Source organism: Mesocricetus auratus, unplaced genomic scaffold (genome assembly GCF_017639785.1).
Source record: "Mesocricetus auratus isolate SY011 unplaced genomic scaffold, BCM_Maur_2.0 Super-Scaffold_100042, whole genome shotgun sequence".
NCBI lineage: Eukaryota > Metazoa > Chordata > Mammalia > Rodentia > Cricetidae > Mesocricetus > Mesocricetus auratus.
Window position 1 is genome coordinate 652013 of NW_024429219.1, and position 24880 is coordinate 676892.

A 24880-nucleotide genomic window follows, 5' to 3' on the forward strand; every position below is an offset into this window, starting at 1 on the left:
AAACAAAAAAACAAAAAAAAAAACCCACTGTGGGTAAAGCTGTCACACACCTGGTTCTGAGGGCCAAGGTCTGTGGATGGGGCTCTCATAGATAGCCCTGAGAGAAGCAGGCTGCCTCACGCATCACACAGTGTGACATTTTATGATTTGTTAGATCATAAACAAAACATCACCACACACCAGCCTCCAAGACTGACAAGCAGACAACTCCAGCTCTGCTCCAGCCTGGGTCCTACTGTGCAGAGGGTCCTACTCTGGCACCTACAGATACCCATCCTTCCTCATATGGCAAGTTAGACACCCCAAAAAACTTCCTTTCCAGAAGGAAAATTGTGATTTAATTCTACAAATTTACAACCTGGCTCAAAGCAAACAACACGGAGAAAATAAAACAAGGTTGTGCTGACTCAGCAGATTTGCCTGTCACCACCTAGCAGGCCAGAGTCGGTCAATCTGACCTCAGAACTTGAGGCTGAAGCCAGGGCCAGCAGCTGAGGCTCCCTGGTTGGTGGTGGTGAGGTGGAAGCCCGTCTCCTTCAGGTCATCATCACCCTGCGGAAGAAGTAAAGTGACCACCATGAGGACCCTGTCCCCGCCCTGTCTCCCCCATTGGAACCCCTACTAGTCATGCCCCTCACCAGCTGGCTGTAGCCTAGGCCGCCCTCGGGGGGCCGCGGACTCGTGCCTCGCTTCACCCTCTGCTGTTCACTCTTGGCGGGCCACGTGGGAAACATGGACGGGTCAATGGGGAGGGGAGTCTCTCGGAAATACTCATGCTTGAGGCCATCTTCTGCGCTGATCCTCCTCCCAGGGTAGTATGTCAGGAACCTGAGGAGAGCGGCACAGGACCGTCAGGGCACACATGGCCATCTCCTAAAACCTGGTATTTATTCTGGGGCTTCCAGGCCCTAGAAAAGTTCTGCAAGGGAAATCAGCCTAGAGCCCAGTGGCTGCAGACTGTGCCACCCTTAGACTCACTTGTTCATGAGATCAAAGCCCTGGTCTGATAACAAAGCCCCAAATCGCTTGCGGAGGTTGTTATAGGGATACTCGCTGAAGGTCATCTTCTTGACTGCTGGGAGGTCATTATAGCCAGGCCAGATCTTCTCACTGGGAGTCCCCAGGTCCTGAAAAACAAGGATGTCTGAATTCGACATGCCCTCCATGATAGCCATATGTCACTTTTATCACAAAGGCCATGAAAAGCCCGCAGTGTGGCCTGGGCCCCGATCCGGATCCCAGTTCTGCATACACATTGCAGGTCATTTTCTAGAAAGATAGGCTAGTGCTAATGTTCACCTTGAAAACCTTGTTGATCTGATCGATGTCTGACTTCCCAGGGAAGAGAGGTTTCTGTGTCAGCAGCTCTCCAAAGATACAGCCCACTGACCACATGTCCACAGCTGTGGAGTATTCCTAAAAGAGGACATGGTTCAGATGCATGAAGGCCCACATCAGTGTCAGCCATAGGTTTGACTGAGGATAGACACTAGGGGGCAAGGAAAGGAAGGTTCTCAGATCCCTCTTCAAACTCACCTTAGCACCAAGCAGCAGTTCTGGGGCACGATACCACAGGGTTACGACAACGGGAGTGTAGGCCTTCAGGGGTGAGCCATACTCTCGAGCCAGCCCAAAGTCACCCACCTATAACAACAAGGTAAACAGTATGGCCTATAAGGCGATGGAGAGGTTTCCAGGGACGAGGTGGGAAAGTACAGAGGCTCACCTTGAGAATGCCGGCGTGGCTCAGCAGAAGGTTAGAGGTCTTAAGGTCACGGTGCAGGATCCAATTGTCATGGAGGTGCTTTACCCCACTCAGCAGCTGGATCATCAGGGTCTTCACCTCCCCTGTGAGAGTAATGAGATCACACACAGGCTTCCTTTTTTTTTTTTTTTTGGTTTTTCAAGACAGGGTTTCTCTGTGGCTTTGGAGGCTGTCCTGGAACTAGCTCTTGTAGACCAGGCTGGTCTTGAATTCACAGAAATATGCCTGTCTCTGCCTCCCAAGTGCTGGAATTAAAGGTGTGTGCCACCAATGTCTGGCAACACATGATTCCTTTAGCTCATGAGTTCCCAACACCCCTGCATAAGGGCCCAGAGACTCAGGGTTATTTATGTAATCCGGCAACAACTGGACTTCTGGGGAAACTTTATTCTAGGAACATTTCCAGCCCAGGGTGACTCTGAGCAGCTCACTATGGCCACCACTCATACAGACGGGATCACTAGGAAGGCACTATTCCTCCCCTTGCTCAGAGATCCCTCAACATACCAGACAACAGGGTGCTCTGCCCTCATCTCAGGACTGGACAGCACTGGCTGCCCAAGGTGGCATGCAGCCATACCTGGCAGGAAGGGCTGCTTCATGGTCTCCATCAGGCTCTTGAGGTCATGCTCAACATAGTTCATCACAATGTAGATCTTGTCCATGTTGCTTCCCACCACGATTTCCTAGGAATTAATAGTGACCTATGGGTTCTGGGCATGGCTTCTACCTCCAACCCCACCCTGGCAAGCACTGGTTCTTGGAAACCTGAAATTGAAGATAATGTATCCGTGTATACAAAGACCTACTAAGATATCTTGGAAAGCTGCTATCTTTGGAATTGCTAACACCTGGCCCTATGATGTCATGGAATCTACTCCCTTGTCCCTTCAAGCGATAAGCCTCCCACACAGACAGGGCATGCCAAGTGTGGAGACTGAGCCTTACTCTGACAGTGACGATATTGGGGTGCTGGGCCTTGAGGATGGTGTTGATCTCCCTCAGTGACGTGATGGGGAAGCCTTCCTTCTCCTTCTCCATCTTTAGCCGCTTCAGAGCCACAATTTCATCTGTAAAGAAAATAGAGTACCTGGGCATGGTGGCTCATGCTTGCAATCCCAATACGGGAGAAGCTGAGGCAGGAGGACTGCCACGAATCTGAGGCTAGAGAGTGGAACAATGTCTGAAAACACCCAAACCAGCCACCTGTGGTCACACATGCCTCTTATCTCAACATATAGGAAACAGAGATAGACAGATGTCTGTTATTTCAAGGCCAGTTTGGTATATCTGGTGAGTTCTAGGACATCCAGGGCTACATAGAGAGGGAGGGCCTGCCACAAACAAAGCAACCATGTAAATGCAAACTGAATTCCGAAACACATCAAAAACAATCTACCATGATGAGATTGGCTTTTTTCCAAATATGCAGGGATAGTTCAATATAAGCAAGCCAATAAATACTACATTAATTACATGATTATATTGATAGATACCAAGAAAGGCTTTTTGACAAAATCCAACATCGCTCATGTTAAAATTCCTGAAGGAACAAATCTCAACATGGTAAAGGATAATAACATTAGATTAAGTGGGAGAAACTCAAAAGCATTTCCAGGTGCTGGAGATGGCTCAGCAGTTACAAGCACTTACCGCTCTTGTAAAACCCAGGTTCAGTTCCCAGTGTCCACATGGCCAATTACAACTATCTTTAACTCGATTTCCAGTGGATCTGATGCCCTCTTCTGGCCTCTTCAGGAACCACGTACACACATGGTGCACAATTATGCAAGTAAAACACCCACACACATTAAAAAAAGAAAAAGAAGAAAAAAGAAAAGAAAAGAAAGCATTTCCACTAATCCAAGGAACAAGATAGGGAGCCCAGTATCTCTCCTCTCCTCTACCAGAAGCCTTAAAAAAACCCAAAATGAATAGAAACAGAAGTCAAAGTATCTCTACTTTCAGATTTTATATAAAAATAGCTGTCCTATCTAGTTTTATGTCAACTTGACACAAGCTAATGTCATCTGAATGAAGGGGATTTCAATTGCCTCCATAAAGCATTTTCTCAGTCAGTGATACAACCAGTTGTAGGGCATTTTCTTAACTAGTGGTTGATGGTGGAGGGCCCACCCCATTGTGGGTAGTGCTATTCCTGGGTTCGTGGTCCTGGGTTCTATAAGGAAGCAGGCTGAGCAAACCAGTAAGTAGCAACTCTCCATGGTCTTTGTGTCAGTTCCTGTCTCGAGATTCCTGCCCTGTTTGAGTTCCTGTCCTGTCTTCTTCCTTCAGTGATGGACTACTGTTAGGGGAAACAAAGGTCTTGTGTCCACAGATCACTGAGGAGACCAGGAATGTCAAACATATATGGGTTCCTTCTTAGTGGAGGAGATAAAAATAGCTGTTTTTCTGTCCAGAAGGCTGAGCATGGATTTTGTTAACAACCTGGTGACCTTCGATATCTGTGGAGGTAAATCTCACCCAAATCCCCCCAGAATGTTTATCCCAGACTCTCCCTCCTTAGACTATTATCTTTAGCTCCCAGTTAAATCCATCCTTAGGGGAGATGTCACATGTACCTTATAGCCTAATGATCTCTATGCTTTCACAGCCCATACTAGATTCTAGACCTTTTAGCCATAGACCCCACCCTCAACGTCTCTTGTACTTGTAAAGGAGTCTCTGTAGACATACCTTAAGCTTTATTGAGCACCCGGAATGGGAAAGATTGTTGCCTGGGAACTTTTTCCCAAAATGCACTGTGTTTTAAATATGCTGACAATAAACCATCTGGCATTAGACCCCTGAAGTCTGATCCAGGTTGATAAGTCAGTCGGAACCGGGTTTTCATTATGATTTTTTCTGGAATCACTGCCTGCATTAACACCTGCAGGGTCCTGTCAGAATACAATGAGGGCTGGATGGTGGTGGCATAGGCCTTTAATCCCAGCACTTGGAAGGCAGAGATAGGCAGATCTCTATGAGTTCAAGGCCAACCTGGTTTACAGAGGAAGTCGTAGGACAGGCTCCAAAGTTACTAGAAATCCTGTCATGAAAAAAAAAAAAAAAAGACTACAATGTGGAAATGTAAAACCCCTTCCTCCCCAACTTGCTTTGGTCATGGTGTTTCATTGCAGCAATAGTAACCCTAATAAGATAATAGGAGACACTAAAGACTCCACAAGGTAGCTTGGTCTACAGAAGTAGTTCTGGGACAGCTAGAGCTGTGACATAATTGAGAAACCATATCTTGGGGGGGGGGGGAAGAATAGAAGCAGAGGCAAACACCCACAGCTAAACACAGACCCCAGACCAACAGCTAGGGAGGCCAACATGGGACTGAGCCATACCCCCTGAATTTGAGAGTCAGTGAAGAGGCCTGGGCAACCTATGGGGCCCTAGGCAGTAGATCAGTATTATCCCTGGCATACAAATGGACTTTGTGTGTTCTTAACACAGAGGGATGCTCTCTCAGCCAGCCTGGACTCTTGGGCGAGGGCCTGGACCCTGCCCTGAACAAAATGACAGACTCTGAATATCCCCTATGTGGAAGGGAATGGGGATAGGGTGGGAGGCTGGGGGGGATGGTGGGGGAGTGCAGGAGGAGGGGAGGGAGCTGGGATTGACATGTGAAGCAAGCTCTTTTCTAAAAAAAAAAATGTGATAAAAAATAACGAACAAAAAACAAGCAAAAAAAACCAAAAAAAAAAAAAAAAAAAAAAAAAAAAAACCAAAAACGGAAGAATTGAGAGAGATAGAAGATAGAAATACCATCCATGCCAGGTGTTGGTGACCTTTATTCCCAGCTCTTAGGAGGCAGAGGAAGGTGGACCTCTGTGAGTTTGAGACCAGCCTGGTCTATAAGAGCTAGTTCTGGGACTGCCTCCAAAACCACAGAGAAACCCTGTCTCAACCCTCCCCCCCCCAAAAAAAGACCATCCATGCTTATGGATGGGCAGGATTATATTGTGAGAATGGGCCATTCTACCAAAAGTAATGGAAATGCTTACTTAAATCTTCACAAAAATAGTGAAAAACATTTTTTTTGAGACAAGGTTTCTCTGTGGCTTTGGCTCAAGAGACCCCTATCCTTATCGAAGAGCTATTGGCAGTTGACAGCAATTTTGTCCACAGGTATAGTCTATGGTAGGCTGCTTCTGTTCCAGTGGAGGGACCCACACCTAGGCACATTCTGGCAGCACTAACAGACCCAAGCTAATTATAAAATTGGGGGGGGGGGTGAGAAAGGGATGTGTTTGAGTGGATATGATCAAGATATATTGTATACATGTATAGAATTATCAGAGAATAAACTCTAAAAATCATGAAAAGGGGCTGGGACAATGGCTCAGCAGTTAAGAGTATTTGGTGCTCTTCCAGATGTCCTGAGTCTTATTTCCTAGCACCCATGTTGGGTAGCTCATAATTGCATATTAATTATAGCTCTACTGACTCCAAAATCTGCTTCTGGCCTCTGTGGGCACCTGTACTCATGAGCACAGGAAACCCCTCCTCCCCGTGTGCGTGTGTAAATTTAAGAAACCATGTGAAAACAAAACCAAAATAAAACCCAAGCAAGTGAGTAAACAAATATGGACTGAAAACTGTAATGTGGACAGGTGTGTTAGTACATACCATTAATCCTAGCACTCAGGAGGACTGCAAGTTCAAAGCCAGCCTGGTCAATATGCCTCTAATCCCACTACTTGGGAGGCAGCCAGATCTCTGTGAGTTCAAGGCCAACCTGGTCTACAAAGCAAGTTCCAGGACAGCCAGGATACATAATGAGAACTTGTATCCAAAAAAAAAAAAGCAACTCTCATGCCGGGGTTAATGGAGCACACCTTTAATCCCAGCACTCAGGAGGCAGAGGCAGGCGGATCTCGGTGAGTTCGAGACCAACCTGGTCTACAAGAGCTAGTTCCAGAACAGCCTCTAAAGCCACAGAGAAACCCTGTCTCGAGAAAGAAAAAAAAAAAAAAAAAGTAGCTCTCACCTCTGGAACTTGCTACTGGCTGTCGTGGTGAACAGCAGGACCACAGTTAAGCCGACCTCTGGCTTCTGAAGATATCAATAGTCTGAGTTAAGACTTGGTGTTAGGCCAGGTGGTGGTGGCCCACGCCTTTAATCCTAGCACTCGGGAGGCAGAGACAAGTGGATCTCTGTGAGTTCAAAGCCAGCCTGGTCTACAGAGTGAGTTCCAGGACAGGCTCCAATGCTACAGAGAAACCCTGTCTCAGAAAACTAAAAAGACCTGGTGTTGGGTAGGTAGGTAGAGAGTGGAACTGGCACCAAGAAAAGGGCAAGGTTACTTTCAAAGATCCAATGGACCATGCAAATCAAATCCACAATTAACAACCATGTGCTGACAGAGAGCATAGGCAGAGACTACAGGCTAGCTGTAGGACACTCAGCTAGCCCGTGGACACTTTTAGTCTACACGAAGACCAAGAGTGGCTGGCTCTCCATGGGAAGCACTGCCTGTTAGAACTCCCAAGATGGAACTTGTACAGATGCAAGGGCCACCAACTCATCGTTACTTATGAATGACTTCTTGTCCCAGGGCAGGGCCGAGCAGAGCTTTCTGCTGACTAGTCCCTGGTCCTAACACTCCCTTAATAGATAACCTACCTGTTTTCTTGTCCTTTGCTCTGTACACTACTCCATAGGTTCCTTCTTCAATTCTGTTCAGGCACTGGAACTCTTCTACACTCCGGCATCCCTGAGGAGGAAGTAGGGCATGAGGGCTCAACAGCCATATTCGATAGTCTAACACCCTTTCCTGCACCTTGTACAAGACAGGTGAACTGGAAAACTAGCTTAAAGGACTTCAGATGAACCAAGTATGCACTGCTGGTATGAACAGAAACAACTTGTTCTTTTCTCTGCTTTGTCCAAGACCACCTAACACTTTTGTATTAATGAACTGGCATGAATAAATCAACTGGTATAAATAAAAGCATCTTTTACACCTGCATCCTCTGCCTGGTGAGCTATGCCACCCTAGAGAGAGCATGGCCGACCTGCTTGCCCCTGCTGCCAACATTCTATGCATACCATGGACTGGGGTATCACTACTCTGTGTGGTCTGTTGCTAGATTCAACTGTTTGGAAACACTAACTAACAGGAGGGCAGGTGACAGATAGGGTTCAGAATGGTGATATCAAGTACCCAGGAGGGCTGCAGCCTCTCAATCCTCCAGGCAATGTCATATATTCACTGGCATTTTCTTACACAAAAGTTTGCAATCCTAAAACTTTTACTGAAATCTCTTTCCATATCTAGGGATCAAGTAAAAGCAGAAACAGCAGCACAAGGTTCTTGGCACCTAGTAAGCCCCAAAGTGCTGCCAGGCATAAGAAGGACCATGACTAGGATCGTGAGAGACTTGTGCCATGACAGCATCTCAGGAGAGACATCAGCACCAGAAGCATTGTTCTGTAGCACCTACTTAATCCGTAGATCGTCAAAGCAGGGGGCAAGCCTTGGCAAGAGTGGGTAGGGGTCTTACCTGCAGGGCTGGCAGGTACTTGGGAAGCTCCTGTTTTAGCTCAATGGGCGACAGAGCTGGTGAGTCAGGTACATAGTCTCCTTCCGTTGGGGCACTGCTCTGTGGGGTCCCTTCACCCACTTCTTCTTCCCCTTCTTCACTGTCCCCAGAATCTCGGTCAAATCGCGACTCTGGAACTTTAATAGTTAAACCTAATTATAGACAAGGAGAATGTACAGCCATCCCTCTTCCTGCTCTGGGCCTCCTAGTGTTGTATAGGACTAGTGTGTCCTGTGTTCTCCATAGAAGGAGTCAATCCCTGAGGATAAGGTACTCGAGTGGGGTTTGTAGCCCTGGAGATCTGGGCAAAAGCTCTGAGCCAGAACCATATACTGGGCTCATAGGATAAGGGGTAGGTGCCACATGAAGTTGGTAGGCCCAGAACAGTTTGTATTAACAGAGCCAGCACTACCACAAAAGTTCCTTACCAACCAAGATGTGGTTTTCATTTTCTCTCTCTTCATCTTCGCTCATTTCTTCATCACTCACTTCCTCTGCAAAAGAAAACAGGTATGTGCTCATATCAGTGTGACTGAGAGCTGGACTTGGAACTGCCAGTTTACCCTACATCAGGCTGACCTAACGGTTAGCGAGAGGTATTAGAAGATAGCAAGTGTTCTTACCTACGAAGTTGGGGGTTTATTTTCCAGGTGGTATCAGGGATTGAACCCAGGGCCTCACATACACTAGGCAAGCACTTTACCACTGAACCACATTTCCAGCCCCATTTTTGTGAATCTCACAAAGTAAGGCAACTTAATTTGTGTATGTGCTTACATTAGACTTTAAATCATTGTTTTGCAGTATGTAAACTCTACTTTTACATCAATGCAGTCCATACGATGGGCCAGCTCCTCACCTGCAGACTGCTCTGAGGCTTCCTCAGAGTTGCTCCCAGTCTCCTCTTCCTCCTCCTCCTCTTCTTCCTCCTCCTCTTCTTCTGATTCTTCACTGGTGCTCCCTTCTTCTTCTTCTTCCTCTTCCTCTTCTTCCTCCTCCTCCTCAGAACCTGAGCCTGATTCTGCTACAGAACAAAAGAGACACAGGGTAAATCTTTGCTTGCCACTGGCAGCACCATCCAAGCCTTGGCCAGGTGGCCTCAGATACCTGATGAAGATTCGGCTGAGCTGGTTTTTCTCTCACTGTCACTGATGTCCTGTAGGTCTGACAGAAGGTCTCGCTCTTCCATTTTCTCTTCTTTTACTTTGAAATAAACCATACACAGCTGAATTTGGGGAAATGTTTAAAAAATCGTTTCTTCTACAATTACTTTACTTACTGATTTTTAACTTATGAGTATTTATTTGCCTGCATGTATGTACAGCATATGTGTCTCTGGTGCCTGCTGAGGCAAGAATAGGGTGTTGGATTCCCTGGAACTGGAATCACAAATAGTTGTGAGCTACCATGAGAGTGCTGGGGACAGAATTCAGGTCCTCTACAGGAGCAGCAAGTGTTCGTAACTACTGATCCAGCTCTCCGGTTCTTATTTTTTCTTTTTTTGAGACAGGGTTTCACATAACCCAGGCTGCCTGAAAGTTTACTATGTAGCAGAGAATGACATTAAACTTCTGATCCTCCTGTTTCTACCTCATGAAGACTGGAATTATAGACCTATTCTATAAATATATTTTTTAATGTGCTTGGGATCAAACACTGAGCAGGCAATCTATTCCTAACCATGGGAAAATGTTCTTAAATAAACAAGACAAAAATCACCCAAAAGTTAACATGTAGCTTACACAATGATCAATTTCACTGTGTATGGCAAACAGTCCATCCACGAATATTTTGTTTGCTTTTGTTTTACAAGACAGTCTTGGCTGTCCTGGAACTCACTCTGTATACCAGGCTGGCCTTGAACTCACAGAGATCTGCCAGCCTCTGCCTCCCAAGTGTTGGGGTTAAAGGAGTACACCACCACTGCCTGGCCATCCACATATTTTAACTGGAAGAACTTCCAAAAAATCAGCAATAAGTATCTCAGTTAAGAAACACATGCCTTATTGGGAGTTTGTGGGGAAGTCAAAGGTCAATCTGTGTAAGTCAGTTTCTCCTTCCATCATGTGGAATTCCAGGCATCAAGCTTAGGTCAGTTAGGTCAGCACATTTGGCAAGAGCTTTTACCTGCTAAGCCATCTTCTGGCTCACCAGATTTTATTATGCAAAACAGATTGCTTGGGAAGGTTTTCCTTAATTTCATAAACTGTTCCCTCCTCCCCCCGCATTTTGTAGAGGGGGGTTTCTAGATTCCCCCCATTTTTAAAACAAACTTTTTAGGTTAGCACATAATACAAAATAATAGGTTATATTATGGCACTTTCATATATTCATATATTTAGTTTAAAAAGCAAAATTTCATGTTCAAATATAGATACTCCAACTTTGCCTGACCTCACCTGGCTTACGGTTGTCTCCCAGCTCAAAGCGCTCTCGTGGTGGCCGAAGAGGGCTGCGGCTCCAGTGGCCAACCTTTCCCTTATCACTGTAGTCTTCCCTCATGGTACGGTGATGTGCAGAGACTGTACACACAAAACAGAGCAGAGAGGTTGCTGGGTTGGGAGGTAGCCTTCCCAACACGGTTCCACCCTGTGTACAACTGCCAGGGTGTTACAGGTTAACATCACAGGACAAAAGCTCATTTGGAAAAAGCTCCAGCTGGAGGTTATCAGCTGATCAGAGGGCCTTCTAGAATGATGTTCACTGGTCCCAGAGGCCAAGGTGGGAAAGAAGATGGTGAAATGGTAAATGCCAGGCAGCAATTCAATATCAGTTTGGCCTGTTATGTAATTAGAGTGGAAATCTGGAATCAGTTGGGGGGGGGTCTTCGAGTTCCAGGGGAGGGCTGGGTAACAAACTGGCTAATTCTGGTCAATAGAGCGGTTAGCACAGCATAAGCTGCTCACCCTTGTCTCTAGGACAATCAGTTCTTACAGATTCCAGAGCAGTTTGCAGGTGAAAAAGACTTATCCCCCAATCATTAAAGACCTATGCTCCCGATGCTGTTTGCAGCCCCAGTGAGCTAAAGCAGCCAAGCCACTGAGATTGCACATCACTCTGGTTAGGGTGTCTTGTAGAGAATGTAAGGGCCAGGGCACTAATGCCTACTTCTGTTTCTTCTTTTCCTCTCTTAGAAGTTAGATATTTAAGAATGCAGGCATTAAAGCTATTAAATACATACACGGGGGGAAGGTAGAAAGTAACTGTACGTTCCCAGAGACACGTAGACTTAGAAATGGCATAGGAGGAGGTGCCAGGCCAACTGTAAGCATAGACAACACCAATAATCATGACAGTCACAGAAAATCCAGAATCATGACAAACATTCAAGTTAAAAAATAAATAAAGAAGACCAAGCCTGGTGGCACATGCCTTTAATCCCAGCACATGGAGGCAGAGGTGGAGGCAGGTGTATCTTTCTGAGTTGGAGACCAGCTTGGTGGACATAGTAAGTTCCTGGACAGCCAGGGTTACATAGAGAGACCCTATCTTAACCCCCCCCCCCCCAGCACACACACACACACAACTAAGCAACAGAGCTGGATAGTTGTTTTTGTTTTTGCTTTCCGGAGACAGAGTTTCTCTGTGGTTTTGGAGCCCGTCCTGTAACTAGCTTTTGTACACCAGGCTGGTCTCGAACTCAGAGATCTACCTGCTTCTGCCTCCCAAGTCTGGGACTAAAGGTGTGTGCCACCAACGCCCCCGCAAGCTGGATAGTTTTATGTTAGCTTGGCACAAGCTAAAATCATCTGAGAGGAAGGAATCTCAAATAGGAAATGATTCCATAAGATGGAGCTGTAAGAAAGCCTGTAGGGCATTTTCTTAGTTAGTGACTGATAGGGGTGGGTCCAGCCCATTTTGGGGCTCAAATATCCAAACATAGGGCCTGAGAAAGCTAAGAAAAGTTCTGGACGGGGCTGGAGAGATGGCTCAGAGGTTAAGAGCACTGACTGCTCTTCCAGAGGTCTTGAGTTCAATTCTCAGCAACCACATGGTGGCTCACAACCATCTACAATTCAATCTGGTGTATACGTAATAGATAAATAAATCTTTAAAAAAAAAAGAAAAAAAGAAAAGTTCTGGACAAGGAACTGGATGCAGTCTCTTAAGTGGGCTAGTCCTCAGTGTCATACAGAGAGGCGTGGTTACCAGCTGCTGCCTTGGGGGCGGGGCAGGCAATACAACACCAGATGGCACTACCAACCACCAGTGCCATGAGCTAAGCTGAGTCTAGCAGAGGCTGACATGACAGTTTTTGTCTCACTTGATCAGAGAACACTGCAGGTGCTTACTAAAGTCAGGTCTAGACACATAAAACCTCTTTTTTTTTTTTTTTTTTTTTTTTTTTTGGTTTTTCGAGACAGGGTTTCTCTGTGGCTTTGGAGGCTGTCCTGGAACTCACTTTGTAGACCAGGCTGGCCTCGAACTCACAGAGATCCACCTGCGTCTGCCTCCCAAGTGCTGGGATTAAAGGCGTGTGCCACCAACACCCGGCCCACATAAAACCTCTTAAAAGGTATGTTTTAAAATGTGTATAGATTTAAAAAAGAAAATATGTATAGAAAGTCATAAAAACTAGTTTATAAATAATAAGATAAAGTCTTTAAACAGAGAATAAAATGCCATAAATGGGATCTCCTGAAATTGAGAAGCAAAGGACTTGGTCAACAACACAAAACAGCTGCCTACAGAATGGGAAAAGATCTTCAACAACCCCACATCTGACACAAGGATGATCTCCAAAATGTACAAAGAATGTTAAGAAACCAGACATCAAACTACCAAATAATCCAATTAAAAAATGGGGTACAGATCTAAACAGAATTCTCAACAGAACAATCTCAAAAGGCAGAAAGACAGTTAAAGAAATGCTCAACATCCTTAGTCATCAGGGAAATGCAAATCAAAACAATTCTGAGACACCATCTTACACAGATCAGAAAGGCAAAGATCATAACACAGACAACAGCTTATGTTGGAGAGGACATGGAGTAAGGGAAACACTCCTGTATTACTGGTGCGAGTGCAAACTTGTACAGCTGATGTGGAAATCAGTATGGAGATTTCTCAGAAAATTAGGAAATCAACCTACCTCAAGACCCTGCAATACCACTTTTGGGCATATACTCAAAGAAGACACACTCACACCACAAGGACATTTGTTCAACTATGCTCATAGCAACGTTATTCGTAATAGCTAGACTTTAGAAACAACCTAGATGTTCCTTAGCTGAAGAATGAATAAAGAAAATGTGGCACATTTACACAATGGAGTACTGCTCAGCAGTAAGAAATGGTGACATCCTGAGTGAGGTAATCCAGACCCAGAAAGACAAACATAGTATGTACTCACTCGTAAGTGGATATCAGACATAAAGCAAGAGATACTCAGCGTACAATCCACAACCCCAGAGAAGCAAGAACCCTCTTCCAGAAACAGTTGGAAGTAGATGCAGAAATCCACAACTAACCATTGGGCTGAGCTCCTGGAGTATAATTAAAGTGAGAGAGGAACAATACTATGAAAAATGGAGTCAAGACCATGATGGGGAAACCCACAGAATCAGCTGACCTGACTAGTAAGGGATAAGTGACTCTGGGCTGACAACTCAGGAAGTACAGAAGATTGAACTGGACTCCCCAAATACAGGCAACAATGGTACGGCTAGGGCAATAGTTGAGGCCACTGGCAATGGTCCAAGATCTAACTCTAATGCACAAACTGACTTTGTGGAGCCCATTCTATATGCTCAGCCTAGACACGGGGTGGAGTGGTGCCTTGATCCTGCCTCAAAAAGATGATGGGGCCAGGCGGTGGTGGCGCACGCCTTTAATCCCAGCACTCGGGAGGCAGAGGCAGGCAGATCTCTGTGAGTTCGAGGTCAGGCTGGACCGACAGCCTCCAAAACAGAGAAACCCTGTCTCGTAAAACCAAAAAAAAAAAAAAAAAAGATGATGCGACAGACTTAATAGACTTCCTGGGGGAGGCCTTACTTTCTCTGATGAGCAGATGGGAGGTGGGATGGGAGAGTGGGAGGAGAGGAGGGAACTGGATTGGAATGTAAAAAATAAATAAATTAATAAATACAAATTTAAGTCTGCATCATATATGGTGTCGTTGCCTTTGGATTTTTTGATTGCTGACAAATGATAGCTGCTGAGAGACACTGAATTATGTAAACTGTTAAATTAAACCAACCTATATATTTTCAAAATGTCTTAAATTCAAACTGGAAATAAAAAAATATGCTGCATTGGAGAAACGGTTATGCTTTTGTTTCTACAGAAAATGGAAGACTGTGGATTCATTCAAGGTTGATCAGAGTTTTTTTACTTCTCTATGTCTGTAGCCAGAATACTAAAAACAAAAAACAAACAAACAAAAAAAAAACCAACCCACAACCAAAAAAAAAAAAAAAAAAAAAACCAACAAAACAAAATCCTACAAGACAGGCGATGTATATTTTATCCATTTAAACATAAAACAAAACATCACCTTTGGCCAGCTTGTTTAAAAGGCATAGTCCATACTTGTGCTAATATAGATATGTATGTTACCTTTGAAAGTTTGTGTGTTTTCAGAGCAAGGGGAACATTCATCAATGAAAACAGGTGGCCCCGGTGATCCAGCCTCATGGAGTGCTTCTGTTGCAGTTTCTTCAGAGTTCTATATCCAAACAGCTTCAAGGCTGCTGCCTGAGATGGTCCAGCCTCCCAGGCTATTCCAGCCAGGACTTCTGATAAGCCTTGCATTATCCCATCACACCAAGACTGGACAACACCTGGCTCTCCCAGAACTTGACCATTATCTTAATGTTCTCAAAGGTGTCATCGTTCCCAGCTTTGGGGTAGGGTGGTTACAAGTTGAAACTGGTCACCATCAGCGAATAAGGTAAACTCAAAATTCCACTCTTTTATCCCATCGTTTCTATACTATATTTTCTATACATTTCCATAAATTTATACAACCTTCCTTCAGAAAGAGATCCCTGAAAAGACACAAAGATGCTTTTTTTTTTGGTGACAGGAACAACTAAAATGGCTTCAGAGGGATAAAAAGAACAGAATTTGCAAGCTACTGAAGTGAAACTGGCATCAATTCAAATCTGTCACAACTTTGGAATGCTGCATGTGACCCCATGGTAACCACACACACTAACAAACAAAAACCAGATATAGAATATACACAAGAGAAAATGAGAAATAAACTCCAATATTTGGCTTAAAAATAGAGAAATGGAATAGAGAGTTGGCTTGGTGGATAAGAGCACTTGTTCTTGTAAATGACCCATGTTCAAGTTCCAGTACCCACATGAGAGGCTCATCTCATACATGTGGTATACACATGTACATGCAGACAAAACGCTCGTGCACATAAAATAATAAAATAAAATTAGAGGGAAATTGATCAATGATACAAAAGACAGCAATAAAGCAGAAATGAGGGGGGAAATGTAATCAGACACACAGAATATGAAGAGAACAATGACAAAAGCAAGCCTATCCTATCAGCTAGCCTTCAAAAGCAAAGTTTGACACAAATTTGAGTTCTAGCACTCACAAGAGAGGCTTACAACATTCTGTAACTCTAGTCCCGGGGGATCTGATGCCCTCTTCAGACCTCTTAGGACACCAGGCATACACATGTTACGCAAACACACAAACAAAACATTCATAAACACAGAAGAAAACTAAATCCTCTCTTTAAAAGGGTAAAATGGAGAATACACATGTATAGTTGTGAAATTTAAAATGGGAAGAAAAGGAAGGGTTTAGTAAAGCTAGGAGCCAAGAATTGCTTTTTCTGCCTCCCTTCAGTCACGGTTGTCACATGACAAGCACTGGCAGGGCGAGCCATGTGTGTGAAGTCTATGACACCACCAGTCAATCCCCCCAGAGTAGCCCCAGAAAAGGCCCCAGAGAAAGAGGGCAGCCCCTCCCTCCCGCCTACCTTCCCTACGTGCTTCTCTCTCTTTTCGACGCTCTTCTGCCCTCCGTTCCCGCTCCTTCTGTTCCCGCTGTTCCTTCTGTTGCTCCCTCATCTTGCGCTCCCGCTCCCTCTTCCTTTCTAACTGCTCCAGGCGGTCCCTGGAAAAAGCACACCAGGTCATCATGCACCTATCCCGCAGCAAGTTTCTTTTTTAGCCAGGCTGTTTGATTTCTGCTCAACTTATGTAGTATACTTGCACACTGTAAACACATAAACAGCTACTTAAGTGTAGAAACGGTATGTGCACATCATCAAGCAGTTCCTGGTGAGCCACAGCAGGAAAAGAAAAGTGTGAGAGGAGGCCATCATCTGTCAGGTTGCAAACAAATTGGTTCTATTGCCTCCGTTGGCAGATCTAGGAAAGCACAGCATGTAGATCCTTACATATACCAGAGCCCAGGTCAGATCCAGGAGATCAGGGTACACAAAGAAATAGAGAGGCCTTCTGGAAAAGTGGGGAGACAACTATGGATCCAAGAGCTGAGTGTTGAGAAATTCCTTCACTGGAATTGTGCAGATGGACCTTGGGCCCTTTCCTGTTCCAGCTTGAGACAGTGTGGGCTTGAACATGATGGGGAAATCAGAGGAGCTAGCTGTTTGAAAACAAGGCAGGTATCACCTGGAGTGCAGTAAACTTATTAGGTACTAAAACATGTCCAAGTGGCTAAATTCATCATTTTTCATGTTCCTATGCTAGACAAAAGATTCTGTGTTTCTAGAGTTTTGTGTTTTAATTACTTCTTTGATTTTAACATGTACACTTATATATTATTTAAATTTATAGCTTGTTTGCTAGGGTTTCACTAAGTCTCCTGGGCTGGTTGTAAACTTTCAGCAATCCTTATGCTCAAGAGCAGGGAATATAAGGATACACTTCAAGGCCTGGCTAGTTTTACTTTTACTATTTATTGGGGAAGTAGGCTGAGAGGGTACCTGAGGCTGGCCTGTAACTCATTATGTAAACCAGGCTGGTTTCAAACTTATAAAGATCCACATGCCTCTGCCTCCTCAGAGATGTTTGCACAAACTCTGCTGGTGACCTTTACAGTTACCATTTCCAGTCCACAGCTCATCCTGAAGGTCTTCCCTACTACTTGTTAGCTATGGAGTCCACAAGGCCTGTTTACCATGGATTGTCTTTCCTTGCCTTTCACTTTTGTAGAAAAGTTGTGCCAGACACAGAATTCCCAGTTGAGATTTTTCCTAAACGGTGTAGGGCTAACATAACATCCTGACAGGAAGTACAGATCCCTCTGGCAATTTGTGTTCACCCTGCTTGGGGCTTACTGAGGTATTTGTATATGGATATTGGGTTTGAAAGCAAATCTGGGAAGTGTTCAACCACTACTTAGGAACCTACCCTTCTACCTTTCTCTGATCCTAGGACTCCTGTTACAGAAGGATGGTACCAGGGATGCTGCCCCACACACAGGCCACTGAGACTTCCCTCTCTCTTCCTGTTCTTCAAAGAAAGTGACTCCTACTACTCTATTAAGTATAGTCTGCAAGTTTTAGCACAGGCCCAGAACTCTCCAAGGAAAGTTCCCTGGACATATCACCTCCGTAGTCTGTGTGATCTTTTAAATAAATTAATTTTACGTGCATGAATGTTTTGCACAAATGTATGTGTGCCATGTGCTTGGTGCCTGTGGAGATCAGAGAGGGCATAAGATCCTCTTGAACTGTAGTTACAGGCAGTTGTGAGCCATCATGTACGTGCTGGGAAATGAACCCCGGTTCTTTGCAAGATACACAAAATGCTCTTAACTACTGAACCATCTTTCCACCCTTTGAAACAGGGCCTTGGGGGCTGGAGAGAAGGCTCAGTGGTTAAGAGAACTAGCTGCTCTTCTAAAAGTCCTGAGTTCAACTCCCAGCAACCACAGATCTCCAGTGGGATCTGGCATAAAGGTATACATGCAAACAGAGAGCTCTCTCTCTCTCTCTCTCCCTCCCTCCCTCCCCCTTCAATCCCTATTTCTAATATACACATGAGAAAGAAGAATGAAAGGAAGGAAGGAAGGAAGAAAGAAAGAGAGAGAGAGAGAAACAGGTTCTCAGATTACAAAATGGCTTCAAACTCACTATGTTGTCAAGAATGACTTTGAACTTATGATCTTCTTATAGATAAATTTCTATTGCTTTTACCCTGAGTTCTCACATTATCCTTTAATGGATTTCTGAAGCACAATTACGGTGAATTTTCTCAATTATAACCACCTTTAAAGATGGTTTGGGGGAGAAGACAGGTAGACTTTTTGCTTAGACTTATCCAGAAATGTGTCCACATGTTTTCTCCTATTTTCTTCTCCTGCTTTATCTTACAAAAAAACAGATGTAACATAACTTCATATTCTTACCATCCTGACATGATGGACTGTACCCTCAAACTGTGAACCAATATAAGTTCTTCCTTCCTTAAGTGGCTTTTATAAGGTATTTTGTCACAGCAAACAAAAAGGTCAGTAATATAGATCTCAGCATTCCCTTGCAGTATCCTCCCCGCAACTCGTCACTCTGAACCAAGTCTCTCAGTCACCACAGTCACTGTATTAAAGGTCTTTAATGAGGCCTCACCTCTCTCTCCTGGAATGTTCTCTTGCCATTTCCCTCCTCTTCTGTCTTTCCCATTCTCGGCGAGCTTTATCTTGTTCTTCTCGATGGCGCTTCCGACGCTCATGTTCTCTTTCTTTTTCTTTCACTCTAGCATGCTTCCCTAATGAGACGACATGAGCATCATGTCAAAGGAGCTCAATTTATTCCAGGTAGTAGTTGCATATGCCTTTAATCCTAGCACTCAGGAGGCAGAGGCAGGCCCATTTCTGAGTCTGAGGGCAACCTTGTCTACAAAACCAGTTCTAGGACAGCCAAGGCTACACAGAGAAACCATGTCTCAGAACAAAACAAACAAGAAGAATGGAACCAGAGAGGAATCTGCAGCTAAGAATGCTTACTGCTCTTTGAGAGGACCGGTGTTTGGTTCCACATCAGGAGGCTCACAAGGACCTCTAGCTTCAGCTCCAAGGGATCCAAGGTCCTCGTCTGAACCATACATGGATGCTCGAAAGAGTTTATGTGCACCACATGCATGCAGGTGCCCTTGGAAGCCCGAGCACATTGGATTCCCTGGAACTGGAGTTATAGGTGGTTGTAGGATCCCCAAAGTGGGTGCTGGGAACCAAATGCAGATCATCTACAAGAGAAGTAAGTGCTCTTAACTACTGAGCTATCTCTCCAGTCTTGATTTTCACCTTTCTTAGTGTCATATCCTGATATATTATTTTCATAACTTAAAAAATCATTATTCATGCACAATAAAAAAATTTTTCCTTTTAATAAATCCTAATTAATACACACACACACACACACACACATATCACATTAGCAAGGGTTGGACAGACAGCTCAGTGGTTAAGAGCACTGGCTGCTCTTCCAGAGAATACAGCTTCAATTCCCAGCACCCAAATAGCTGTTCATAACTGTCTATTAACTCTTTTCAGGGAATCCAACACTTTTACACAGCCAGACATACATTCAGGCAAAACACAAGTGCACATGAAATAAACTTAAAAGACACAAAAAAAACATCAAAAACAACTGCAGTTATAATAAGATTTAAATAGGTGTCAGGGTCTGTTTTCCTCATACACCTGAGAACACCTTGGAAGCTAGGGATGCAGAAAATGTCTGTAATCCCAGAATTTAGGAGGTTGATGGAGGAGCATCTCCAGGCTGAGCTACCCAGCAAGATCTTGCTTTAAAAAAAAAAAAGAACATCTTGGTATAGGCCTATTTTTCAAGTCAAAGCTGTTAGTTGGCTTGACCCCAACACCCATTATTATTATCATTTTTTTTTGGTGTTTTCACCTATACTTTTTAGATGACAGCAATCATATATATATATGTTCAAAACAATGTGAAAGGAAAGAGAAGAAAACAGACACATATCAGAAGAAAAAAAAGATATCTCAAAGTCTACAATGACTTTATGTTTGTGGCTAACATTCCATTTTTCTTCACTTTTAGATACATGCTGAAGAAGGCAGATCATGACAGAAGAAACAAATACCTTTGACTAGCACATAGCAAAGACTCTCATACCTCCCTCTGCTGAATGGCTACGATGTCTACGCTTCTCTTTTCTCTTCTCATCTTTCCTGTGGTGGGCTTTTTCTTTCCGAGACATTTGTTGGGGTGGTTTAATGGCCAGAGAATCATCTTCCTCTCCTCTGAAATAGATGAAAGACACACCATGACGGCAAGTACAGAGAACCAGGGTATACCCAAAGAGCAGCAATATTCCCTAGAGAATAAAGTTCAACTCCCACCGTCATGTAAGGAAATCTTAGGGACGGGTTAAGTGACAACTTGTGAGTCAGCTCTCTCCTACTTTGTGGGACTCTAAGAATCAAACTAAGGCCGGGCGTTGGTGGCGCACGCCTTTAATCCCAGCACTTGGGAGGCAGAGGCAGGCGGATCTCTGTGAGTTCGAGGCCAGCCTGGTCTACAAGAGCTAGTTCCAGGAGAGCCTCCAAAAGCCTCGGAGAAACCCTGCCTCAAAAAAAAAAAAAAAAAAAAAAAGATTCAGATGAAAAATATGAGAAGTCAACATTGTCTATAGAACAAAAACGCCTCTCTTTAGGGAGGGGCGTGTTCATTTGTTCATTTTCTTGATTGTACTAATGTTTTCACGGCCAAGTAAGAACATGTGAAATCACACATTATGTGTAATTCATTTAGTCATTTATAGTTCAGTTAAGACTAATAAAGTCCTGTAATTTTATCGACATTAACAAAACCTAAAGTTCATTTAACAGTACGTTCAACTAATTCTATAACACAAAGATCCTGGAAAATTTTACACTCTGAGCTTCTCAAAAAAAAAAAAAAAAGGCCTTTTTAACTTTTGATATTTTCCTTAGTTATCATATAGGACATGAGAAGGAAACAAATGATAAGACATCACATTGAAAGAAATCAAACATACAAGCTAGCATGATAATGCTGATAGTCGCCCCCCTGAATTCCACTTTGGATTACTCTAAAACTGTAGGTTTACAATACACAATAAATATTTAAATGTATTATCTTAATGGTGCTGGCTTAACTGAAGAATTATCATAAAGAATGAACCACATGTTCATTTTGTTTCCACATAAAAGCAACAATGACATGTGAGGTAAACTTCAAGTCAAAATACAAACTTTATATAGTCAGGCATGGTGGTGCACACCTTTTAATCCCAGCACTTGGGAAGCAGCAGTGGGTAGATTTCTGAGTTCAAGGGTCTATATAGTGAGTTCCAGGATAGCCAGGACTATAGGGAGACCCTGTCTCAAATAAACACAAAAACCAACACACAAAAATTCAAATTTTTATGAATTCATTTATGAGTGTGACTGTTTTTCTGCATGTATGTATGTGTACTACATGTGCCCATGGAGGTCAGAGGGGGCGTCAGATTTTCTGAAACTGGACTCACAGATGGTTGTTAGCCACCATGACCATATGGCGCTGAGCACCAAACCTGGGTCCACTGTAAGAACAACAAATGCTGTTAACCACTAAGGCCTCGCTCCAGCCTCTAAATTTTTTCAAAGTAATACTGAAAGAGACAGGCTAAAGGGCTAAGTGGTTAAGAGCTTTTGTTGTTCTTGAAGAAGACCAAAGTTCAGTGCCCAGGACCCATATTGGGTATCTTACAACAACCTGTTACCCCAGCTTAAGGGGATCAATGCCCTCTTCTGGCTTCTGTTGATGAATTCACACACAGACACACCTACACACTCACACACAGGCATGCATGCACACACACTCACATACACATGTGCACCCACACTCTCTATTCTCATTCTCTCTCTCTCTTTCCCCCCCCTCTCATATCATATCATATCATACGGCAAAAAAAAAAAAAACAAATCAAAACTCATGTTTTCAGTATTTTACAATTCTGCATGGAATGCATTCACAGATAATCTGGGGCAAGCTTGGCCCATGGGCAGCAGGCTAAATGTGCCTACTACTACACCTTACATTTTCTCACCTGTCTTCCATAGAATCCTCTCTTCTATATGGTGAGTTCCTGATGGTGATTTCCATTCGGTGATCTCTCAGCTCCCCCTCCTCAAGGGAATCCCTTTTGGAATCCCGGTCATCAGACTAAAAAGCAAAGAAAAAAGGAATCGTTAAGCCATTTTCCTTATAGATAGTCTCTCTAATCTTTGAAAACTATCTTGTTATGTAGCTGAGGTTGGCCTTGAACCTTCTGCCTCAGCTCCCAAACAATGAGGTCACCTCACCCTACTCAACATATATATGACACACGTTTGAGTTTGAGACAGAGTCTCACTATATAGCACTGGCCCGCCAAGTTCCTGAGTGTTTGGTTAAAACTGGAGTTTGCTGAGCAACTTTAAATATACACTTTGAATGGAGACATTACAAAATACAAGATAACTTTTGTTCAAATTTCATGTACTTAACATCACCTTTTATGTGACCCAAGAACAGAAAGTTAAAAACACTATGTATGCTAAGGGATATGAGACTATGCTATGGGAGAATAATTGTTGTTGTTTTTAGAGACAATGTTTCTCTGTGTAGCTTTGGAGCCTGTCTGGAATTAACTCTGTAGACCAGGCTGGCCTCAAACTCACAGAAATGCACCTGACTCTGCCTCCTTAGTGCTGGGATTAAAGAGCTTAGGGCAGCATGGCCCTGGCAAATCTTAGTTTTTTTGTGAGTCAAAATTAAGACCTAAGTAGAATTTTACACATCACATGCAAAGATTTACATATACATTTCAAAAACGGTCTACTACCAATCTTATCAAAACAAGTACTTATGTCCAATCACAAAAACCTCTGACTATGCTATCATCAAACCCAGGAAGTTACAAAGCACTCATTTTATTTACAAGGCAAGTTCCCACTATATTAAACATACTTGGAAATGGTATTATGAATATACTGATAATCAACTGAGAAAAATTAGTCTCGTTGCAATAACGATCCTAGGTTCAGAGCATTTTATTTTTTGTTTTGTTTTGTTTTTGTTTTTTTTTTTTTTTTTTTTTGGTTTTTTCGAGACAGGGTTTCTCTGTGGCTTTGGAGACTGTCCTGGTACTCGCTCTGTAGACCAGGCTGGCCTCGAACTCACAGAGATCTGCCTCTGCCTCCCGAGTGCTGGGATTAAAGGCGTGCGCCACCAACGCCCGGCTCAGAGCATTTTATTTTTTAAGGAAATATTCTCATTCAGATACAGCTTCAGGGGGCTAGAGATGACTCAGTGAATAAGAGCCCTGGCTGCTCTTCCAGAGGACCTGGGTTCAAATCCCAGCACCCACATGGCAGCTCACAACTGTCTGTAACTCCTATTCCAGGGCATCTGACACCCTCACACGGACATACATACATGCAGGCTAAAACACCAATGCAGATTAAAAAAAAAAAAAAAGCAACTAGATACAGCTTCAGTGTGTTATCAATGTACCTTCAATGTCAACTGAGTAAATGAAAGTTTTTGTGAATTTTAAAATAGATTTTGGGCTCACCTGTGACATTTGGAAGTACAAAAGAACTTCACCGAAGAAGCGTTGTTCTAATGGAAAAATGAGGGCAAAGAAATTAAATCTCCTTTAAGAAAACCACTTACTTAAAAAACATAGCTTACATTTTTTAAGCGTTTTATCTCTGCTTTCTCTTCTTGTTCTTTCCTTCGTTTCTTTTCCTGGAGAATTTCATCTAACGTTTTCACTTTCCAAGAGTCCTTTTCATCACCCATTTGAGTTAAAACACTGCAAAAAGAAAAATAATTCAAGCAACTTCGGGACACAGAAAGCCACGGCCTGTTGCACTGCCTTTTCTGAACACTTAAGTCTAACCGTTAAGTGTTTCAGAATTAAGTCCCGGAAGTCCAGGTAGGAGGGAAGGATTCTGCCTTAATACAGTTTTCTCTGCCAGTCCTGTCAGATTTGGGGGCAACTCGGGTTTACCTCGGTTCACTTTTCCGTAAAACGCAATCATCACCATCCACGCACGTAATGGGTAGTGTTCTAGGATGAAAGACCATCCAGGTCAGAGCTCTTACTCCAGTGCCTCGCACCCAACACACTCTGCCTGAGGTGCCAAGAGGTTAAACGAGAGAGCTCCAGGATGCGGGGAGGCCTGGGCGACAGGTTAGGTCAAGGAGCACTGTCAAACGCGGGACCCCACGCAAGCCTGAGGCGGGCAGGGGCTGCTGGCTCCGGGGAACGCTAGGGCCCGCCGCCTCCGCTGCCCTTGGTTCTGTATGGAGCAAGGCTGGGCGCCGAAGCAACGTGTCGCCAGCGCGGGTTCTTCAGGCGCGCCAGTCAACCTACATCTGCCCTCCCGCCGCAACTCACCCCTGCGCCGCTGCTGCCGCTGCTGCCGCCGCCGCCGCCAGTCCTGGAGTCGGAGAAGAAACAACGCCCGGCGCGCGCCAGGATCGTCGTCACTTCCTTCGCCGACGCGTGCTGATCACGTAGCACGGGGGCTCGGCGAGTCGCGCGTGGGCTCTATTTCCCGCCCCTCCCATAGTACCCTGCGCCCA

The 24880-nt window shown here is 44.1% G+C and overlaps 1 protein-coding gene across 5 annotated transcripts; it reads right to left on the reverse strand.

The window, feature by feature from the left end:
- Positions 1-315: 315 nt before the first annotated feature.
- LOC101823044 (cyclin-dependent kinase 11B) lies at positions 316-24842 on the reverse strand. 5 transcript variants are annotated; one of them, XM_040735031.1, is made up of 20 exons: positions 24693-24842; positions 23981-24104; positions 22353-22468; positions 20411-20538; positions 18887-19025; positions 16271-16407; positions 10719-10841; positions 9427-9522; positions 9179-9343; positions 8748-8813; positions 8281-8456; positions 7400-7490; positions 2714-2835; positions 2346-2451; positions 1727-1848; positions 1537-1644; positions 1300-1416; positions 979-1127; positions 639-828; positions 316-552 (listed from the first exon to the last, which is right to left on the reverse strand). In XM_040735031.1, exons 2-20 carry the CDS (start codon positions 24089-24091, stop codon positions 460-462), a joined length of 2355 nt encoding a protein of 784 aa, XP_040590965.1. In that variant the 5' UTR covers positions 24092-24104; positions 24693-24842; the 3' UTR covers positions 316-459. The 5 variants fall into 5 exon arrangements, with proteins under 5 accessions (XP_040590965.1, XP_040590963.1, XP_040590964.1 ...); XM_040735029.1 differs by having other exon boundaries at positions 8281-8471; XM_040735030.1 differs by lacking the exon at positions 24693-24842 and adding an exon at positions 24303-24359 and having other exon boundaries at positions 8281-8471.
- Between the last annotated feature and the right edge of the window lie 38 nt (positions 24843-24880).

Coding starts and splice junctions, on each gene's coding strand:
- LOC101823044 (XM_040735029.1), bottom strand. CDS start 24,091: ATGGGTGATGAAAAGGACTCTTGGAAAGTGAAAACGTTAGATGAAATT. Junction 19,026..20,410: donor TAGCCATTCAGCAGAGGGAG/GTATGAGAGTCT, acceptor TCGTCTCATTAG/GGAAGCATGCTAGAGTGAAA. Junction 8,814..9,178: donor AGCCTCAGAGCAGTCTGCAG/GTGAGGAGCTGG, acceptor TTTCTTTTGCAG/AGGAAGTGAGTGATGAAGAA.